The sequence below is a fragment of the Neopsephotus bourkii genome, unplaced genomic scaffold (assembly GCF_033783945.1).
Source record: "Neopsephotus bourkii isolate Nb327-2 ecotype Australia unplaced genomic scaffold, CSIRO-AGI_Nbou_v1 NB_365, whole genome shotgun sequence".
NCBI lineage: Eukaryota > Metazoa > Chordata > Aves > Psittaciformes > Psittacidae > Neopsephotus > Neopsephotus bourkii.
In genome coordinates, this window is record NW_026900871.1 from 153,647 (window position 1) to 169,882 (window position 16,236).

The 16,236-nt window shown below is 53.4% G+C and overlaps 1 protein-coding gene across 2 annotated transcripts; it reads left to right on the forward strand.

Annotated features, from left to right (window-relative positions):
• Positions 1–978: 978 nt before the first annotated feature.
• Positions 979–15,397, forward strand: DPF2 (double PHD fingers 2). Of its 2 annotated transcripts, XM_061348635.1 has the most exons (12): positions 979–1,065; positions 2,971–3,131; positions 3,980–4,087; positions 5,806–5,969; positions 7,801–7,893; positions 8,374–8,452; positions 9,174–9,215; positions 10,975–11,112; positions 11,350–11,478; positions 11,566–11,678; positions 13,263–13,344; positions 14,844–15,397. In XM_061348635.1, the coding sequence occupies exons 1-12, from the start codon at positions 1,034–1,036 to the stop codon at positions 14,918–14,920; spliced, it is 1,218 nt and encodes a 405-aa protein (XP_061204619.1). In that variant the 5' UTR covers positions 979–1,033; the 3' UTR covers positions 14,921–15,397. The 2 variants fall into 2 exon arrangements, with proteins under 2 accessions (XP_061204619.1, XP_061204620.1); XM_061348636.1 differs by lacking the exon at positions 9,174–9,215.
• Positions 15,398–16,236: the final 839 nt, after the last annotated feature.

Below are 16,236 nucleotides of genomic sequence, written 5' to 3' on the forward strand. Positions count from 1 at the left end.
GCAGGTAAAAGCCCAAAATCCTCTTGTTTCACCCCAGCTTTGCTCTAAGATGCTGGATTTGGGGCATGGATTTGGCACTTCCCTGCTCCCCCTCTTGGGCTCTATATGGTTTCAAATGATATCGAATTATCCCAATCCCGGTTTTCCCCCATTTTTCCAGGTGTAATTCTTCATTTGAGCTACACAAAACTCCATTTCTGGAATTAATCTTTCATTATTAGCAATAAAATCCCTGTGGATTCTCCTGCCCCTGGCTCCTCCCACCCTGTTTGCTTAACCCTTTAATTCCTGCATTATCCCATCGTGGTTCCAGGAGGTGGGAATGGGATTGGGAATGCTGTGGCTCAGTCAATGGGGGACTCACTAATTGGGAGGGGGGGAATGGGAGTGAATGGGAGCACTGGGGGGTGTTGGAATATAAGGACACTGGGAGCAATGGGAATGCTGGGAGCAATGGGGACATTGGGAGCACCTGGATAACCCGGGTGAAATAACCCCCAATTTCCCAGCAAACAGGGAAAAAAGACCTTGGGAAGTGGAAGTGAGCAGGAAAATCATAGGGGAATCAACCTGGAAGCTGTTCCCGGGGCTGCATCCCATGGGATGAGGTTTGGGATCTCAGGGTAATTCCAGTTTGATGGGAAAGGAAAAGAGCCCCAAAACTTCAGGTTCCCACATGGATTTATAGGGGTAAGGCTGGGTTTCCATGGGGAATCTCTATGGGGAGGGACAGGGATTTGACGTTGAGGACCACCCCCCCCAGCCTTCATCCATCCCTCATTCCATCCTCATCCTCTTCACCTTCATCCTCATCCCCTCCCATTCCCTCCGGATTTTCCCCTTTCCCCTTAATTTCCCGCCACCCCCCCCATTTCCCGCCACTCCCCCCATTTCCCGGCACGCCCCCTTATTTCCCGCCATCCCCCCCATCTGCGCGCATGCGCGCCGCGCCACCCTCTCCCACCCCGCCTCCCCTCGGCCGCCCGCCGCGCATGCGCGCTGGGCGGCGCCGGGCCCTAGCGGCGGAGGCAAGATGGCGGCGGTGGTACAGAATGTGGTCAAGCTGTGAGTGCGGCCCCCGCCGGGTTTAACCCCCCCCCCCCCCCAGGGTACCGAATGGTTCGGTCCAGCGCTAGAAACGGGGCTCCCCCCCCACCCGGCCCCGCCTGTGTTGCGGGCGGGACCAAGTGCGCGACGGGGGGGGGGGGGGGGTTGTTGGGGGGGCGGTCATTGTTCGGGGTGAACTTTGCTGAGGTAAAAAAAGGGGGGGGGCGTGAGGGGAGACCTCAAAATGGCGCCGGGAGGAGGGGAGGTGGTGTCCTGTGGAGGTAAGGGGGGGGGATTGTCCCTTTATGTCCCTATGGAAGGGTCCTGTAGGGGCCATGGGGGGGGTTTGGGGGGGGTTGTCCCTTTATATTCCAACGGAAGGGTCCTATAGAGGCCATGGAGGAAAATTATCCTTGTGGAAATGTCCTATACAGGCCATGGTGGTGGGAATTATCGCTTTATGTTCCTATAGAAGGGGCCTATACAGGCCATGGGGGAGGTGAGGGGAATTATCCCTTTATATCCCTATGGAAGGGGCCTATAGAGGCCATGGAGGAAAATTATCCCTGTGGAAAGGTCCTATACAGGCCATGGTGGTGGGAATTATCCCTTTATGTTCCTATAGAAGGGGCCTATACAGGCCATGGGGGGGGGGTGGGAATTATCCCTTTATATCCCTATGGAAGGGTCCTAGAGGCCATGGGGGGGGGAATTTTCCCTTTATATCCCTATGGAAGGGGCCTATACAGGCCATGAGTTTGGAGAGTTATCCCTTTATATTCCTGTGGAAGGGTCCTGTAGAGTCCATGGGGGGGGAGTTGTCCCTTTATATTCCAATGGAAGGGGCCTATAGAGGCCATGGGGGAAAATTATCCCTTTATCCCTGTGGATAGGTCCTATATAGGCCATGGAGGAGGGGAATTTTCCCTTTATGTTCCTATGGAAGGGTTGTATACAAGCCATGGAGGGAGGGAGTTATCCCTTTGTATTCCTATGGAAGGGTCCTGTAGAGGCCATGGGGGAGAATTATCCCTTTGTATCCTTGTGGAAAGGCCCTATACAGGCCATGGAGGGGGGGAATTTTCCCTTTATATTGCTATGGAAGAGTCCTGTAGGGGCAAAGGGAAGAATTATCCTTTGTATCCCTATGGAAAGGCATAATACAGACTATGGGGAGGAATTACCCCTTTGTATCCCTGTGGAAAGGTCCTATACAGGCCATGGGGGGGGGAGTGTGGGAATTATCCCTTTATATTCCAATTGAAGGGTCCTATAGAGGCCATGGGGGGGGAATTATCCCTTTATATTCCTGTGGAAGAGTCCTATAGAGGTCAAGGAAGGGGTTTTCCCTATACATTTCAGTAAAGTATCCTATTGGGAGGGGGGAATTATCCCTTTATATCTCTATGAGAGGGTCTTACAGAGGCCAAGAGAACAGGTTCATCCCCATATATCCCTGTGGGAGCATCCTACATATCCCATGGGATGCATTTATTCCCATAAGAGTGGGAATTTCCCCCCTATATGGTTGGGAAGGGGAGGGGTGTCCTAAAGGGGCTACAGGGAACCTGGAGAGGGGCTTTGGATAAGGGATGCAGGGATGGGATGAGGAGAAGCAGCTCCCAACTGGAAGGAAGAAGAGTTGGATGGGATCTTGGGAGGAAGAGCTTCACTGGGAGGGTGGTGGGACATGAATGGGATGAATGGAGGAGCTGCCCCATTCCCAGCAGTGTTCCAGGCCAGCTTGGAGCATCCTGCTCCAGTGGAAGGTATCCCTGGTTGAGCTTTAAGTCCCCTTCCAACCCAAACCATTCCCATTGCTCCTCCTCCAGGGTGGGTTTGGGTGAGTGCAGATGCATCCCAGGGCTGGGAATGGGGTCGGGAATGGGGTCGGGAATGAGCTCTCAATGCCATGTCCCGCAGGCTGGGGGAGCAGTACTACCGGGATGCCATGGAGCAGTGCCACAACTACAACGCACGGCTCTGCGCCGAGCGCAGCGTCCGCCTCCCCTTCCTCGACTCCCAAACCGGTGTCGCCCAGAGCAACTGCTACATCTGGATGGAGAAGCGGCACCGTGGGCCCGGTACGTGGGAGTAGGGCTGGGGAAGATCCATTTGCAGGTCCTGAAGGAGCTGGTAAATGGAGTTTCTAAGCCACTGTCCATTGTATGTGAAAAATAATGGCAGTCAGGTGAAGTTCCCAATGACTGGAAAAGGGAAATATAACCCCCATTTTCAAGAAGGGGAAAATGGATGATCCATGGAATTACAGACCAGTCAGTCTCACCTCTGTGCCTGGCAAAATCTTTGGGAGGCATGTTAAGGCACCTGAAAAACAACAAGGTGCTTGGGGACAGCCAGCATGGCAAATCCTGCCTGACCAATGTGGTGGCCTTCTATGATGGGGATAAGGAACTGATGGACAGGGGTAGAGCAGTTGGTGTCGTCCACCTATTGATGTCATCCACTTGGACTTAGGGCAACTAAGATGATGAAGGGAGGGGAGCATCTCCCTTATGAGGAAAGGCTGAGCTGGGTCTCTATAGTTTGGAGAAGAGGAGATTGAGGGGTGACCTTATTAGTGTATATAAATATATAAAGGGGGAGTGTCACGACGATGGAGCCAGGCTCTTCTCAGTGGCAATGATAGGACAAGGGGAAATGGGTACAAACTGGAACACAAGAGGTTCCACTTAAACTACTTCTCAGTGAGGGTGACAACACTGGACCAGGCTGCCCAGGGAGGTTGTGGAGTCCAGGCTCCTGTGTAACCTTATCTAGGTGTTCCTGCTCCGGCAGGGGGATTGGACTAGATGATCCTTTGAGGTCCCTTCCAGTCTCTAGCATACTGGGATACTGGGATACTGTGAATGGGAATGCCGTGGCCTCTGGATCATGGACTCACAGCAGGCTGGGCTCGGTTGGGTTCCAGGTTTAGCCGCTGGGCAGCTCTACTCCTACCCCGCACGGCGCTGGAGGAAGAAACGCCGCGCTCACCCGCCGGAGGACCCGCGCCTCTCCTTCCCCTCCATCAAACCAGGTACCTCCCGGGCCTCTGCTTCCCCATGGGCCTCATCTCTGGGGGTTCCTCGTGTCCCTCACCTCCGTGGGACTCTTGTGGTGGTTCCTCGTGTCCCTCACCTCCATGGGCCTCTTGTGGTGGTTCCTCGTGTCCCTCACCTCCATGGGCCTCTTGTGGTGGTTCCTTATGTCCCTCACCTCCATGGTCCTCTATGGGTCCTTGTGTTCCTCTTCTGGTTCCTCATACTCCTCACCTCCATGGTCCTCTATGGGTCCTTATGTTCCTCTTGTGGTTCCTCATGTTCCTCACCTACATGGTCCTCTATGGTTCCTTATGTTCCTCTAGTGATGGTTCCTCATGGGCCTCATCTCCATGGGTTCCTCATATTCCTCACCTCCATGGTCCTCTATGGTTCCTTATGTTCCTCTTGTGGTTCCTCATGTTCCTCACCTCCATGGTCCTCTGTGGTTCCTTATGTTCCTCTTGTGGTTCCTCATGTTCCTCACCTCCATGGTCCTCTATGGTTGCTTACGTTCCTCTAGTGATGGTTCCTCATGGGCCTCATCTCCATGGGTTCCTCATGTTCCTCACCTCCATGGTCCTCTATGGTTGCTTACGTTCCTCTAGTGATGGTTCCTCATGGGCCTCATCTCCATGGGTTCCTCATGTTCCTCACCTCCATGGTCCTCTATGGTTCCTTATGTTCCTCTTGTGGTTCCTCATGTCCCTCACCTCCATGGTCCTCTATGGTTGCTTATGTTCCTCTTGTGGTTCCTTATATTCCTCACCTCCATGGTCCTCTATGGTTGCTTATGTTCCTCTAGTGATGGCTCCTCATGGGCTTCATCTCCATGGGTTCCTCATGTCCCTCACCTCCATGTTCCACTATGGTTGCCTGTGGTCCTCTTGTGGTGGTTCCTCAGCATTCCTCATCTCCATGTTTCTCTATGGTTCCTTATGTTCCTCTTGTGGTTCCTCATGTCGTTGTTCCTCTATGGTTCCTTACGTTCCTTTTGTGGTGGTTCCTCACATTCCTCACCTCCATGGTCCTCTATGGTTCCTGATGTTCCTCTTGTGGTTCCTCACGTTCCTCACCTCCGTGTTCTTCTATGGTTCCTCATGTCCCTCACCTCCACATTCCTTTGTGGTTCCTGATGTTCCTTTTGCGGTGGTTCCTCACATTCCTCACCTCTGTGGTCCTCTTGTGGTGGTTCCCCTCTTTGTGCCCACAAAGGGGGAATCGAGGTGGCATCAAGCTGAAGGTTCTGGACACAGAGGCCACAGGGTGATGGAGACAACCCCCCCCAGTTGGGTTTTGAGGTTCAGGTTGGGTCCCATCCCTTCCTAAACTCCTAATGGAGCTGGATCCAAGCGTAGCTATGGATAATGGAAGCAACGTAGGGAATAGGGAGGTTCTGTTGGGTTGTGAGGTTCAGGTTGGGTCCCATCCCTTCCTGAGGCCCTGATGGAACCCCACTGGAGCTGGATCTTCTCTTAGTCATAGCCTTGGTCAATGGTTTCCATCTGGAGGCTCATTTAGGAGCAGTTCTAAGGTGGGTCCTGGAATCCTGGAATGATTTGGCTTGGATGGAACCTTAAAGCTCATCCAGATCCAACCACCACGGGCAAGGCCACCTTCCATAGAGCCAGGGCTGGGAGGTGGTGGTGGTGGTGGTGGGGGGGGGTTTCTCCATGGGATCCCACCGGATTCCAACTGATCCCAGCTCTCCCTGCAGACACAGAGCAGAGCCTGAAGAAGGACGGGCTCCTGGCCCAGGATGGCAGCAGCCTGGAGGCGCTGCTCCGCACGGAGCCGCTGGAGAAGCGGAGCATCCCGGACCCGCGCCTGGATGACGACAGCCTGGGCGAGTTCCCGGTCACCAACAGCCGCGCGCGGAAGGTGCCGCTTCCCGACGCTGGGAATGGGATGGAGGGGGGGGGAGGAGGGGGTCAGGGTGCAGGGAATGGGGATTCTGGGCCCGGAGTCCAGGGAAAGGGGGATTCTGGTGCAGAAATTCAGGGATTTTGGTCCCAAAATGCAGGGAAAGGGGGATTCTGTTCCCAAAGTTCAGGGGGAGAGAGATTCTGGTCTGAAAATTAAGGGAAAAGGGGATTTTGATCCCAAAATGCAGGGAAAGGGGGATTCTGGTCCCAAAGTTCAGGGGGAGAGAGATTCTGGTCTGAAAATTCAGGGAAAAGGGGATTTTGGTCCCAAAATGCAGGGAAAGGGGGATTCTGTTCCCGAAGTTCATGGGGAGAGAGATTCAGGTCTGAAAATTGAGGGAAAAGGGGATTTTGATCCCAAAATGCAGGGAAAGGGGGATTCTGGTCTGAAAATTTAGGGAAAGAGGGATTCTGGTCCCAAAGTCCAGGGACAGGGGGATTCTGGTCCTGAAATTCAAGGAAGGGGATTCTGGGCCCAGATTTTAGGGAAAGGGGAGGTCGTGGTCCCAGAATTCAAGGAAAGGGGGATTCTGGGCCCAGAATTTAGGGAAAGGGGGGGTTGTGGTCCCAGAATTCAAGGAAAGGGGGATTCTGGTCCAGAAATTCAGGAGTTTTGGGCCTGGAATCTGGGGAAAGGGGAATTCTGTTCCCAAAATTCATGGGAAGAGATATTCTGGTCTGAAAATTGAGGGAAGAGGGGATTTTGGTCCCGAAATCTAGGGAAAGGGGAATTCTGTTCCCAAAATTTAGGGGGAGAGAGATTCTGGTCCGAAAATTCAGGGGAAAGGGGATTTTGATCCCAAAATGCAGGGAAAGGGGGATTCTGGTCTGAAAACTTAGGGAAAGAGGGATTCTGGTCCCAAAGTCCAGGGACAGGGGGATTCTGGTCCTGAAATTCAAGGAAGGGGGGATTATGGGTCCAAAATTCCGGGAAAGGAGGATTCTGGTCCAGAAATTCAGGGATTTTGGGCCCGGAATCCAGGGAAAGGGGGATTCTGTTCCCAAAGTTCAGGGGGAGAGAGATTCTGGTCTGAAAATTAAGGGGAAAGGGGATTTTGGTCCCAAAATGCAGGGAAAGGGGGATTCTGGTCCTGAAATTCAGGAAATCGGGATTCTAGGCACAGGATTTAGGGAAAGGGAGATTCAGGTCCACAGATTTAAGGGAAAGGGGGATTCTGGTCCTGGAATTCAAGGAATGGGGGATTCTGGGCTCAGAATTTAGGGAAAGGGAAATTCTGGTCCACAAATTTAAGGGAAAGGGGGATTCTGGTGCTGAAATTCAAGGAAAGGGGGATTGTGGGCTCAGAATTTAGGGAAAGGGAGATTCCAGCATCAGAATTAAAGGAAATTTCTGATCCTGAAATCCATAGGGATGCAGATTCCGCTGATGCTTTGGCCTTTTCCTCTTGCAGTTCCCGGGGTTTAATCCCAGGGGAATGTTCTTAATGGACATTGGGATTCTCAGTTCCCCTTTTCCCTTCGAAGCCACACATGGGACTTTAATCCCATCACGATCCATGGGGTGGGAAGCGCTTGGCTTAATGGATCCAGCCCAGCCTGATCCGGATCATGCCGGGCTGGAGACCACCACCACCAAATCCCACTCTTCCCATCCCAGTGCTCCCAAGGGAGGTTGGTCTCCCACTAACCCCTTCCACAGGCATTGGAATGGATTCGGCTGCTGCCAAGAAGCCGGGCCCATGCTGGAGTATCCCAGATCCCAGTTTCCCCCCCTTTTTCCCCTCAATCCCAAGGGGTTATCCGCAATGTCCTCTCCTCTTTCCTAGCGGATCCTGGAGCCGGATGATTTCCTGGATGATTTGGATGATGAAGACTATGAGGAGGATACGCCGAAGCGACGAGGGAAGGGGAAGGCCAAGGTGGGCTTTGGCTGGATCCAGGCCTTTCAGTGGCAATTCCCAGTGAATCCATGACTTTGCCGATGCCAAAACAGCCCCGACACCACCCAGGGCTCCACTGTGTCCGTGTTGGGATGTGCTCGAGGCTGTGGGTGGGATAAAGGGAACCCCCCCCTTGGTTTGGGATAACTCGTGTCCCATCACCACTAAGGAACGTTGGACATGGAAAACCCACTTCCAACACCCTGGAATCCACTGGTAGGGGGGGTGTTGGTGTTCCTACCCCTTCCCAAAGTGGGGCAAGAGTCACTGAGCATCCCAAGGGATGCTTTGTCCATGCACATCCAGCGGCAATTCCCAACTATTCCCACTGTGTGGCAGTGTGGGATCAAGCCGTGTCCGTGTCCTCAATCCAGGAGCTTTTTGGGGCACAAGTTTCCCTCAAATTTGGCTTATTCCCACTTTTTCCCTCTTCTTCCCCCCAACCCTAACCCTAACCAGGGCAAAGGCGTCAGTGGGGCTCGGAAGAAGCTGGATGCAGCAATCTTGGAAGACCGGGATAAACCCTACGCTTGCGACAGTGAGTATGGAAAGCCGGGAATGCTGTTTGGGGAAGATCCATTGGATTTGGGATTGGAACCCCCAAAACCCAGGGAATTTTACACATCCTGGGGGAGGGCGTTTTTAGACCCCCTTGGACTCTCCATTCTTTGGTGGGTGGAGATGGATGGAGTTTTCCCACCGGGAATACCGGCATCTTACCCGGACTGAAGGGCTGTGCATGGAACAATGAGGATAAACCTCTCCTGGTGTTGCAAACAGCCCTGGAAAGGTGGGAAGCAGCCCCTGTGCTGGTTTCCTACTGGGATCCGTGTCCCTCAGCCCAGTCTGGATCCGGTTCAGATCCCATTATCCCACCCTCGGCCTCTCATCCATCCATAAAGCCACATCCTGAGGTTGTAGCTGTGAAACGCAACGCTCCCGCTCCGGTTCGAATCCACTTCCCAGTCCCACTCCTCCACGAGCCCAATGCTTCCTCAAGAGGAACTGGGTGGGAAAACTAAGGAATTTAATAGGGAAAGCAGCAAACCCAAGGGGCAAGTGAGGCTTTGGAATGCCCTTTCTGTCTTCTTCCTCCTGTCCTGCATGACCTGCCACCTCCTTCTCCCCCCCCAACCCCTTTTCCCAAGCCTGATCCCAAAAGAGTTGTGTTTTTCCTGCTTTTTTTCCCTGTTGGAAGCATGGCCTGGGATGCGTGTGTGCGTGTGGGGTGTTCTCACGACTCTCTTTCTGTGTTTCAGATAGTTACAAACAAAAGCATTCCTTGAAACCTCCCGACCGAGGTAGTCACTCTCTGTCTGCTTTTATACTTCCTGCCTTTCCTATTCCCAACGATTCCCTTCCCAAAATCAGGGATTTCTCCCCCCTTTTTCAACCTCACTGCACCCATGGGGGGAAAGGGGGAGGGAAGGACACAGCCAAAGGCCACCACCGACCTCGCTGCTCCTCTCCTGACCCTTTTCCAGCAGGGAAGAGCGGGCGTGCGTGCCGGCACGAGAGGGAAAACAAAGATGAATCCCTCTCCTGCTGCGGGGCTGGGAGGGAAAACATGGAGCATCCACTAAAACCTTCCCGGTTCCTGGATCCCGGGATGCGCCGCGGCCTTTGAAGAGCCGCCAACGGCTTTAATGCTGCTTCTCTTGCCTAAAACAACACCCCTTTCCCACTTAAAAGACGCTCCCAAAGCGGCTATGGGATAGTGGATACTGGGGGGCTTGGAAAGCTGGGAATGGCCGTGGCAGCGGCTCCCTTTTTCCCCATGGAAAGGCTGGAAAGATCCCGGTTTGTGTTCACATTCCTGCCTGGATTTGGGGGTTGGAAATAGGCACTTTTAAGCTGCAGGGGGTTGGGAAGGAGCCGCCTCCTGCCAGCTCCGGGTGGCTGCTCCGGGCCCTGACCCTGCCATGCCCCTGCTTGGCTCCGGAGCCTTGGAATTCCATGTAATAAGGTTGTAATTGCTGGTTCTGGGGCTGCTTTTGGCCTCCTCCGCTGGGCCTGCGGCATTCCAGACCTGCCCATGCGGAGTTCCAGCAGATCCCTTTGCCCCAAGGGGGTTTGATCCCCCAAACCCAACGCTGCTGCTTCCATGGGGCTCCAACCCCATTCCCGGCTGCTTCCCATTAGTTTGGGAGCCTTTTCCATGCTTCAAACAAGGATCCAGGAAGGTTGGGATGTTACAGAAGAGCTCCAAGCTTAGGGAATCTCATCCCAAAGTGACCTTTTCCCTGGTTTTCCCGGATGCCACGATGGAAAGATGTGGGGAAATCCATTGTTAAATCTGCTCCTAAATCCTGCTCTGGCTTTTTCCAGAGGGATTTCAACCCAATCCCATCCTCGTGCTGGCTGTGGGAAGCCGGCTCTGTGCTCTTCCTGCCTGAGCCTATCCAGGCTGGGAATTGGGGTTTGGAGCCTCCCAGTTCCCAAAAGAAACCCTGGAAATGGCAACTGAGGAGCCCATTCCCTGGCCAGGAAGGCGCTTCCCAATCCATGGATGCTCAGAGCTTTCCCTAAGGAAGCTCCTTAAGGAACAGGGTGGAATGTGCACAGTTCCTGGTGTGGTTTCCCCAGGCACATCTGAAAGAGCTGAATGGATCCAGGAGGGAGCAGAGCTGGGATGTTCCCTTGGATTCCCAAAACATGGAAGTTTCCCCTTGCTTCACCTCGGAAGCAGCCTGGAATTCAAGCCAGCTGCTTTAGGAGACGGGGTTTGGGGTGGGAAATGCACCCTGAGAGCCTCATTCCAATGAGGGGTTTCCCACTTGGATTGATCCCGGTGTGGCTTCGCTCCCAAACACCCACTAAATCCAGTGGGATGCGCAGCGGAGGCTTCTCCATCCCCGATCCGGAGCTTCCACCCCCTTTCCTTAGGGAATTCCGAGGTGGATATTAATACCTCCCAAGTGCTTCTGGGGGCTGAATGGGAGCAGCTCCCAATGCTCAAAGCCCAGGGACAGGACCTTGGAGGGGAGGGGGGGGTGCTGGATGCTTTGGGATCTATGGGAATGCCGCTCCCTGCTGATTCCTTCCCGGTTCTATCCCTAGTCTGTGGGAAGCGGTACAAGAACCGGCCGGGATTGAGCTACCACTACGCTCATTCCCACCTGGCTGAGGAGGAAGGTGACGACAAGGACGATTCCCAACCCCCGACTCCCGTTTCCCAGCGATCCGAGGAGCAGAAATGTAAGGAAAACACCCCCTTCCCTGCCCGAATCCCAAGGGAAAACTGCCAAATCCCATGTGCCAGCGCCGAGAGCGAGCGGCATCCCCATCCCAATGCATTGGCATCCCCCCAAGCGCTTGGATGGGGCTGGAAAAGCAGCTCCAAACATCAAGATGTGGTGGTGGGGAAGCGTTTTTTTGGTGTCCCAGATGGAAATCCCTTGTACAGATCCCAGTATTCCCACTCTTTTATCCCAGCTAAAAAGGGTCCGGATGGGTTGGCCCTGCCCAACAACTACTGCGACTTCTGCTTGGGGGATTCCAAGATCAACAAGAAAACGGGACAACCGGAGGAGCTGGTGTCGTGCTCCGACTGTGGGCGCTCAGGTAGGGCTGGGAGCGGTGTGGATCCGGGTGGGAGCATGGGAAAAGATGGGAATTGGCTGTTCCTGATGCCGAGTCGCGTTCCCATAGGACACCCATCCTGCCTCCAGTTCACACCAGTGATGATGGCAGCCGTCAAGACCTATCGCTGGCAGTGCATCGAGTGCAAGTGCTGCAACATCTGTGGGACCTCTGAGAACGATGTGAGGCCTGGGAGAGTGGGAATACAGCTTGGGAACAGTGGGAATACAGCTTGGGAACAGTGGGAATGACCCCTTGGGACAGTGGGAATAACCCCCTTGGGACAGTGGGAATAACCCCGCAGGGACAGTGGGAATAACCCCCTTGGGACAGTGGGAATGACCCCCTTGGGACAGTGGGAATGACCCCTTGGGACAGTGGGAATAACCCCCTTGGGACAGTGGGAATGACCCCTTGGGACAGTGGGAATAACCCCCTTGGGACAGTGGGAATAACCCCCTTGGGACACTGGGAATGACCCCTTGGGACAGTGGGAATAACCCCCTTGGGACAGTGGGAATAACCCCTTGGGACACTGGGAATGACCCCTTGGGACAGTGGGCATAACCCCCTAGGGACAGTGGGAATAACCCCCTTGGGACACTGGGAATAACCCCCTTGGGACAGTGGGAATGACCCCTTGGGACAGTGGGAATGACCCCCCTGGGCAGTGGGAATAACCCCCTTGGGACAGTGGGAATAACCCCTTGGGACACTGGGAATAACCCCCTTGGGACACTGGGAATGACCCCTTGGGACAGTGGGAATAACCCCCTTGGGACACTGGGAATAACCCCCTTGGGACACTGGGAATAACCCCCTTGGGACACTGGGAATAACCCCCTTGGGAAAGTGGGAATAACCCCTTGAGAAAGTGGGAATAACTCCCTTGGGAAAGTGGGAATAACCCCTTGGGAAAGTGGGAATAACCCCTTGGGACAGTGGGTATAACCCCCTTGGGACACTGGGAATAACCCCTTGGGACACTGGGAATAACCCCCTTGGGAAAGTGGGAATAACCCCCTTGGGACAGTGGGAATAACCCCCTTGGGACACTGGGAATAACCCCGCAGGGACAGGGGAGTAAACTGGGGACAGTGGGAATAATCCCCTGGGGATAGTAGGAATACTATTGGGAGAACAGGAATCTCCCCCTCTGGGACAGTGAGAATGAGCCCCCAGGGATAATGGGAATGCCAACCTGGGATGCTGAGAATGACCTCTGGGGAAAGCAGGAATACTGACCAGGGACAGCAGGAATGAACCCCAAGATTGTTGGGATAATGCCTAGGGACAACAGGAATAATCCCCAGGGACAATGGGAATACTGACCTGGGACAGTGGGAATAATCCCCCCCCAGGGACAGTGGGAATAACCCCCTGGAACAGCTGGAATAACTCCTGGGATAATGGAAGTACCCCTTGAAACAAAGGGAATACCCCCAGGGACAATGGGAATAACCCCCTGGAACAGCTGGAATAACTCCTGGGGTAATGGAAGTACCCCCAGAAACAAAGGGAATACCCCCAAGGACAATGGGAATAACCCCCTGGAACAGCTGGAATAACCCCTGGGACAATGGGAGTACCCCCAAAATAAAGGGAATACCCCCCCAAAACCAATGGGAGAGTCTTGGAGGGATCTTAGGGCTTCAGCTCTGGGGTCGCTGCCAATCCCAAGGGATCCTTGTCCCTTCCCTGTTGTCCCCATCCGAAGGCACATTGAATCATCCCGATATTCCCACTTTTCCCCCTCTTTGGCTCAGGATCAGCTGCTGTTCTGCGACGACTGCGACCGCGGGTACCACATGTACTGCCTGACCCCCCCCATGTCGGAGCCTCCCGAGGGTGAGTGCCCCTTCCCAATGGAATTCCCATGCTGGAATGGGAAAAGCACTGGGAATTCAGTGCAGGTTTCCCACCTGCTTCTGCCCATGGTTCTGGGAGGGGAGCCAGGGACCTGTCCCATGCCATAGGCTCCAGCATTCCAGCTCTTCCCATTGTTCCTCCTCTGCTCTGGTGGGAGAGATGGATTTTGGGGTGGAAAGGGTGGATTTTGGGGTGGGAAGGGTGGATTTTGGGGTGGGAAGGATGGATTTGGGGATGGGAGAGATGGATTTTGGGGTGGGAAGGATGGATTTTGGGATGGGAAGGATGGATTTTGGGGTGGGAAGGATGGATTTTGGGGTGGGAGAGATGGATTTTGGGGTGGGAGAGATGGATTTTGGGATGGGAAGGATGGATTTTGGGATGGGAGAGATGGATTTTGGGATGGGAAGGATGGATTTTGGGGATGGGAGAGATGGATTTTGGGGTGGGAAGGATGGATTTTGGGATGGGAGAGATGGATTTTGGGATGGGAGAGATGGATTTTGGGGTGGGAGAGATGGATTTTGGGGTGGGAGAGATGGATTTTGGGGTGGGAAGGATGGATTTTGGGGTGGGAGAGATGGATTTTGGGATGGGAAGGATGGATTTTGGGATGGGAGAGATGGATTTTGGGATGGGAGAGATGGATTTTGGGGTGGGTGAGATGATTTTGGGATGGGAGAGATGGATTTTGGGATGGGAGAGATGGATTTTGGGGTGGGAGAGATGGATTTTGGGGTGGGAGAGATGGATTATGGGATGGGAGAGATGGATTTTGGGGTGGGAGAGATGGATTTTGGGATGGGAGAGATGGATTTTGGGGTGGGTGAGATGGATTTTGGGGTGGGAGAGATGGATTTGGGGGTGGGAAGGATGGATTTTGGGTTGGGAAGAATGGATTTTGGGATGGGAGAGATGGATTTTGGGGTGGGAAGGATGGATTATGGGAGAGATGCATTTTGGGATTGGAAGGATGGATTTTGGGGTGAGAAGGATGGATTTTGGGAGAGATGCATTTTGGGATTGGAAGGATGGATTTTGGGGTGAGAAGGATGGATTTTGGGATGGGAAGAATGGATTTTGGGATGGGAGAGATGGATTTTGGGATGGGAGAGATGGATTTTGGGATGGGAAGAATGGATTTTGGGATGGGAGAGATGGATTTGGGGGTGGGAAAATCCATCCCTCCCATCCCAAGCTCTCCCTATGGGCTGGTGAAGCCAAGCAGGATCCTTCCTCCTCCTCCTCCTCTTCCTCCCCTCTTGGTCTTGTGCTGACTCACGCCTTCCAAGCAGAAATCCCCTCCCAGTGTTCCCATCAGGAGACCCTGATGATCCCTCAGGGATCATTAATCCCAGCAGGATTAATTATCAACCCCTCCTCTGGCCCCCTTCCCAGGGAGGTTAAACGGGGAAGGTTGGAAGGTTCATTCCCAATGGGAATACTCCCGGCTCACCCTCATCTCCATCTATCCATAGGGAGCTGGAGCTGCCACTTGTGTCTGGATCTGCTGAAGGAAAAAGCCTCCATCTACCAGAACCAGAACAATTCCTGATCCCGCTCCGTTGGGATGCGCTTCCCGATGCCCCCGTTCCACACGATTCCCTCTTGGTTTGGGGTCTTCCCTCTTTCATTTCCCCCCTTTCCCACCCCCCTCTTTTTTAAACCTTCCCTTTGGTTTTCCATTGATTTGGATTTCTTCCTCTCAGTCCCTTGGGAAGAGGCTTGGGATTGATGGGATTTTGCCCCATGAGGCTTTATCTCCCCCCTCACAACCACGTAGGACACGACCCATGGTGACATCCCACCATCCTTATGGATCCCATTGCTGCACATGGCACAGGGCCGCCTTTCCCATTGCCATTCCCGGCTTTCCAGCCCCATCCCTGCCCTGCAGCGTTCCAGACCCTTCCCGTCCCCCTTTTCCTTAGGGACACATCAGGTCCCTGCACATGCAGGGCTGGGGGTGGGGGGTGGGGCTGTTTGTGCAGTTTTGGGCTTTTTGGTTCATTTTGAGGCTTTTTTGTGCAGTTTCGGGATTTTTTTTTTGTTAAATTTCAGGGGGTTTGTTAAACTTTGAGCTTTTTGTTAAATTTGGGGGTTTTTTTTGTTCAGTTTGGCTTTTTTTCTTTGTTAAATTTGGGGGCCTTTTAAGATTTGGGAGGATTTTGTTCCGTTTTGAGGCTTTGTTAAATTTGGGGGGATTTGGTTAATTTTGGGGGATTTTGTTGATTTTCGAAGGTTTTGATGAATTTTGGGTGGGTTCCTTTTTGGGGGCTTTTTGTTCAGTTTTGGGTTTTGTGGGTTTCTTAGGTTTAGGGCATTTTTGTTCAGTTTGGGGGGGATTGTTACATTTTGGGCGGTTTTCTTCAGTTTTGAGGTTTTTTGTTAAAATGGGGGAGGTTATTAGATTCCGTATTTTTTGTTCGGTTTGGGGATTTTTTGTTCGGTTTTGGGGTTTCTTGGTTAAACTTCATGGGGGTTTGGTTAAATTTGGGGCGTTTTGTTCAGTTTGGGCGGGTTTCGTTCAGTTTTAGGGTTTTATGTTCAGGTTTTGGTGGGGTTTGTTCACTTTTGACCATTTTGGAGCCCTCAGTCTTTCATTTCCTGCTTTATTTTCCCCTTTCCCCCTCATTTTTACCACCCCCCCCCCAGACGAGGCCTTAGACCCCCCACCCCCCCCCCCATGGGGCAGAACCCCTGGACCTGGTGTGTTCAGTGCCCCCCCCCCCCCATCACACAGGGTTTGATCTGGGGCTTGGGGGGGGGGGGGTGAGAAGCCGCTTTCAGCCCCAAACAACCATGGGGACACCCCAACCCCCCCCCCCCCAAGGGTCCCATTGACTGAATGTGCCTGGTTTTTGTAAGAAT

What these genes read in the sequence shown, in the direction of transcription:
- DPF2 (XM_061348635.1), top strand. Translation starts at nt 1,034, where the DNA reads ATGGCGGCGGTGGTACAGAATGTGGTCAAGCT. An exon ending in CTTCCCCTCCATCAAACCAG is followed by an intron (nt 4,088 to 5,805) that starts GTACCTCCCGGG and finishes CTCTCCCTGCAG; the next exon opens with ACACAGAGCAGAGCCTGAAG. An exon ending in CTCCGACTGTGGGCGCTCAG is followed by an intron (nt 11,479 to 11,565) that starts GTAGGGCTGGGA and finishes GCGTTCCCATAG; the next exon opens with GACACCCATCCTGCCTCCAG.